Below are 5,713 nucleotides of genomic sequence, written 5' to 3'. Positions count from 1 at the left end.
GGTATCTATTAACCAATTTATTTTGTCCGAATTAATTATTAACTAGGAGAAAATAAATACATATAATAAAATATATATATATGTATATATATATGTATATATCTATGTATATATCTATATATATGTATATATCTATAGATATATATGTATATATCTATGTACAGGGGTTGGACAAAATAATGGATACACCTTAAAATTTCAAACAAATTTATTTGAATATGAGATAGGGCTGCCTTTGGCAGTAATTACAGCTTCAATTCTATGAGGTATGGACTCATACAAAGTTTGAATTGTTTCTAAAGGAATTTTTGTCCATTCTTCAGCTAAATCAGTCTCCAGTTCTTGTAGTGATGATGATGGAGGATATCAACTCCTTACTTATTTTTCTAAAATGCACCGTAAATGTTCAATAATACCTATATACATACCTATATGTGGAAGTGCAATGGCCCAGTGGTTAGGGCAGTGGACTCGCGGTCAGAGGATCGCGGTTTTGATTCCCAGACTGGGCGTTGTGAGTGTTTATTGAGCGAAAACACCTAAGCTCCTCGAGGCTCCAGCAGGGAATGGTGGCGACCCCTGTTGTACTCTTTCACCCCAACTTTCTCTCACTCTTTCTTCCTGTTTCTGGAGTAATGCTGCGATGGACTGGCGTCCCTTCCAGCTAGTGGGGGGAACACATACGCCATAGAAACCGGGAAACCAGGCCCATGAACCTGGCTAGGCTTTAAAAAGGGCGACGTTTATCATTACATACCTATATACCTATATACATACATATATACTTGGCCAGTAGTTGGAAATAAGGTAAAGGATGACTTGTCTGAGAAAATAACATTCTTCCACTACCCTAGGGACCAATTCTGTAAATTTCTACTCCACTCTAAACACTTTGCAATGTTTGTTTTTGAAAGTAGTGGTTTTCTGATTGCAGCCCTCCCATGAAATCCAGATTTGTGCAGCTCCCAGCGAACAGTTTTTGTGGAAACTGGGTTCTCAAAGTCGTCATTAAGCTCTGCAGTAATTTTGAGAGCTGCACGTTTGTGATCCTTTCTAACAATTTGCATATGAGTTCAACAGCTCCTATCTGAAAGTTTTAGCTTTCTTCCGGAGTTTTGTTTCAATGAGAAGGGTTTTCTCTCTTTCTCAAAGGCTGTCATTACTTTCAAGACAGTACTTCATGATACACCAAACATTTTGGCTGTTTCTGTTATGCTAGCTCCTGCCATACGAGCCCCAACAATGTGATATATATTCATATATATATATATATATTTATGTATGTATATATATAAAATCAAAATAAGCGAGGATATTAAGTAGTGATGCAGTGTGACCGTTTGAAGTGGCTTCATTCAATTGAACAATGCAATCATTACATCAATTTAGATGCAATGCCATCTTCAGCTGCACAAATAAATAAATGGAATTTTAACAAGTAGGACACATTAATATAATTTTTCTTAAATATTTTATCAGAGCAAGAAGATGGAAGAAATTCATGTTGTCACTATTGTAGCTAAGAATAGACTACAACATCTAAGAATCAGAGCATAATAGGGTCATGGGATTGTAAGGGTTGTAATTCATTTATCCCTTTATCAACTACTAAATCTAAGACTAGAAGACTGTGTCTATTTTGAATAAAGGACAAGAGTGAGTTGACAGCTCATGGTTAGGTATGGTCATAAATATTATCATATGTATCCCTTTTTCCCAGGGAGGAAATAAGATATAAGGAGTAGTCAGTTGGATATAAGCAACCGTTTATAAAAGAGTCAGGGTAGGGATTGACTTTAAATCATGATGTTAATTATCAGTCAAAGGGACAAGGCGCTAAGGGACCTAAGATGTTAATAACAGAGGAAATTTTATTTAGGGGCACTATGGGGGAATGTTTATAAACAATATTGCTATGTTGTATAAAAATAAAATTTAAGAATTTCGAAAATGATATCATAATCAAAATTGGTAAAAGGTGTGTATATATATCAATTATAAAAATTAAAATGGAAGATCACATAGAATTAGTTTAATATCTACTCATGTACTTAATTAATTAATTATTAGGTGTTTTCTAAAATGGCTGCTCAAGGCATTTACATATGGAATAACTGGAAAGATATGCTATCTATTAATTTTAAGCCATGAATCAAAAAAGTGTAAAAATGCATTCAGATACACACACATATATATGTGCATATATGCATGTATACACATACATGAATATTTATATGCTTATAAAGATATGGTATAAATAGCTCACATAGACTTAAGTAACTGAAAAAATATCAATTTAAGAACAAGAAAAATAACAATTTACAAGGGATAAGAGGTTAATAGGTAAGGATATCAAAATAAGAAAACAAAATAATAAAAATTTATAGAAAGTAATAAGGAGAGACCGGGGATTAAAATTAGAAGCAGAGAAAAGATAAAGGTCACCTGAAAAGAGGTGATAGGTATGGACGTAGTTAGGGCAGTTAAGGGGATTCAGACTGGGGAGATTTTATAAGCTTTACAGGTGTTATTGCATGTATGATTTAATAGTTTCTAGGGGGTTTATGATTTAGTCAAAGGAAGACTTATTTACATGTATGATCAGTAGGGTAGAACATCATAGAAAGGAAAATAGTCTAATGACCAAAATAGAATGAAGTCAGACTAACTAAGCAGGGGTTAACATGGGATAGTATTACACACACACACACATGTACACACACACACACATATATATATATATATATATATATGTGTGTGTGTGTGTGTGTGTGTGTGTGTGTGTGTGTGTGTGTGTGTGTGTACTAGCAGAGATACCCGGCCTTGCTCGGGATTAAAATGGCATAGATTTTTATTGCTTTACTTATTTCAGTCATGTGACTGTGGCCATGGTGGAGCACTGCCATTGGTCAAAGAAATTAACCACAGGATTTATTCTTTGTAAGCATAGTACTAATTGTGTCAGTGTCTTTTACCAAACTGCTAAGTTACAGGAATGTAAACACAGCAACATCAGTTGTCAAGCAATGGTGGGGGTACAAACACAAGACACAGGCACACACATATACAAATGTACACATATATACGAGTCTTCTTTCAGTTTCCGAGTAAGAAATCCACTGAAGATTTTGGTCAGCGTGAGGCTATAGTAAGCATATATATATATATATATATGCTTTCAGTGCGAATGGCTTTATTATACGGTGCCGTATTTTACAATGCTGTAAATAATAATAATGGTATTTTTATATAAGCTTATGCCATTCACCGTGCAATGAGTAACGAAAATAGTCTAATAACGGAGCATATAATATATGTATATATATATATATATAATTGGAAAACATGAAGTTTCGTAACATTGTTTACAAAATAATCCAGTAAAAAGACGATATTGAAAAAATCTGTTGTTTCTCTGTCTCTCTATCTGTTTACACCACAGGTAGAAGGGGACTGAACTCATGTTTGCAAATAATGGTGATTTGAAAATTGTTAGAATTGATGGTTTAAAATTATTTTTAATGCAAAAAAAAAAAAAACAAATGGCTGATTCCAGGCATTTTCGAGCATGAGAAATCCATTGGTGTGACTCCCAGATTGCTATCTTGTAAGGTGTGGATTTCTATAGATGCAACACAAACACACACACACACACACACACACACACACTCACAAACTGGGCTATACTATAGTTATAGATATAGATAAGTATGTATATACATATGTATGTATGTGTGTGTGTGTGTAAATGTGTGTGCGTATGTATGCTAGTGTGTGTAATGATATTTACGTTTTCATCCAGAAAATCGCTGTGAGATGCTGTGGAATTATCAAAGAAAACGTGTTGGTCAGAGTAGCTTCGACTGTCTTCTTAGCAACATATTCTTCATTTATGAGTGGAAAGATCTTGGGAAACCTGGAAATAAAGAAAAAAAGGAATGTTAATAATACACAGCAATCTCCATTTTACTCTTCTTTCTTCTCTTGCAATTTCTGTCTGTCTGTCTGTCTGTCTTTGTTGCTGTTGTTGTTGTTGTTGTTGTTGTTGTTGTTGTTGTTGTTGTTGTTGTTCTTCTTCTTCTTCTTCTTCTTCTTCTTCTTCTTCTACTTCTTCCCTTCCTCCTCCTCCTTTTCTGTTTGCCTGTCTCTGTTTCTTTCACTTCTCTCTTCTTTTCTCTTTATCTTCCTTTCTGTCTGTCTCTGTCTCACCTTCCTCTCTCTCTCTCTTTCTCCCTTCCTCTTCTTTTCTCTTTATCTTCCTTTCTGTCTATCTGTTTGCCTCTCTCTCTCTTTCCCACCTCTTACCTCCTCCTCCTCCTCCTCCTCCTCCTCCTCCTCCTCCTTTCCCTCTGTTTGTTTCTTCTCCATCTCTCGTTTTATTTGTATCAACTTTTCTTCTATCTTTTTTGTTTTTTGTGATAATCAACAGAAGTTAAAATGCTTCCATCTCTCTAGCTTCTGAGATCAAAGTCCTACCCTGTTCCTTCGGATGACTTTGCATTTCATCCTTTTGGTGTTGATAAAATGGGTACCAGTCAAGTACTGGGGTCAATGTAATCAACTTTCCCCCTCCCCTCAAAAACTGCTGATCTGGTGCTAAAATATGATACCCTTATTACTATGAGTTTTTCTTTCAATTTTGTTTCTATTTCTTGCCAAATGTCTTCCCAACTCCTAGGGCAAAGAAACTCACTGTATACATTGATTGACCATTAAAATAAACACACCAGATTGTTCATTTACAAAATTGAATAAAGATATGTAGAAAAGAATTATTTACATGGATGGTAAATCAACATGTGATGTGCCATTTAAAACAACCTTTTGTACTTCTTGCAGGAATGGTAAGCCAGAGATTATGCTCAAAAGATTTTCAGTTCCTTTTTTCATCAATCTTGTGCTTCTACAATCACTGTTTTTTTTAGTAGTGCAATTTTCTGTATGTTATATATATTTGTAAGTCCTGGTGTTTTTGTTATGTATTTGTCTGAATATTTTTTTATTATACCTAAGGCACCTACTATGATAGGAATTGTTTCTGTTTTTAGATTCCACATTCGAGTTACCTCTATTTCCAGGTCTTTGTATTCTGAAACTTTATCCATTTCTTTTGGAGAAACGTTGTCATCTGCTGGTATTGATACATCAATTAGAAAGCATTTTTTTTCCTTCATGATCTTTGACAACTATATCTGGTCTATTGGCCTTAATTTCTCTGTGTGTATTGGTATATCCCATAGTATGGTTATTATTATTATTATTATTATTATTATTATTATTATTATTATTATTATTATTATTATCATCATTATTAAGGAGGCGAGCTGGCAGAATTGTTATCATACCGGGTGAAATGCTTAGCAGCATTTAATCCATCTGAGTTCAAATTCTGCCGAGGTTGATTTTGCTTTTCATCCTTTTTGGGGTTGATAAAATAAGTACCAGTTGAACACTGGGTCGATGTAATTGACTTATCCCCTCCCTGAAATATCAGGTATTGTGCCTATAGTAGAAAGGATTATTATTATTATTGTTATAAGAATTATTATTATTATTATTATTATTATTATTATTATTATTATTATTATTATGTTGTTTTTTCCTTCTTTCTTCAAATTTTCTTCCATTTCTCGCCGAGTGTTTTCCGTACATCTAGAGCAGAGAAACTCGTTGTATGCAATCCCAGTTTACACACGCAAATTCACAGGTAAAC

The 5,713-nt window shown here is 34.1% G+C and overlaps 1 protein-coding gene across 1 annotated transcript in view; it reads right to left on the bottom strand.

Annotated features, from left to right (window-relative positions):
- LOC106874561 (short-chain dehydrogenase/reductase 3) overlaps positions 1–5,713 on the bottom strand; it is a 241,307-nt gene that overhangs the window by 21,418 nt on the left and 214,176 nt on the right. The window contains exon 5 of the mRNA XM_052973741.1: positions 3,791–3,916. Within this exon, the coding sequence (XP_052829701.1) occupies positions 3,791–3,916 (126 nt within the window). The remainder of the gene's footprint in view (positions 1–3,790; positions 3,917–5,713) is intronic.

The sequence above is a fragment of the Octopus bimaculoides genome, chromosome 16 (genome assembly GCF_001194135.2).
Source record: "Octopus bimaculoides isolate UCB-OBI-ISO-001 chromosome 16, ASM119413v2, whole genome shotgun sequence".
Classification (NCBI taxonomy): Eukaryota; Metazoa; Mollusca; class Cephalopoda; order Octopoda; family Octopodidae; genus Octopus; species Octopus bimaculoides.
Note: the sequence above shows the minus strand (reverse complement) of the source record. Positions and strands in the feature narration are given on the sequence as shown.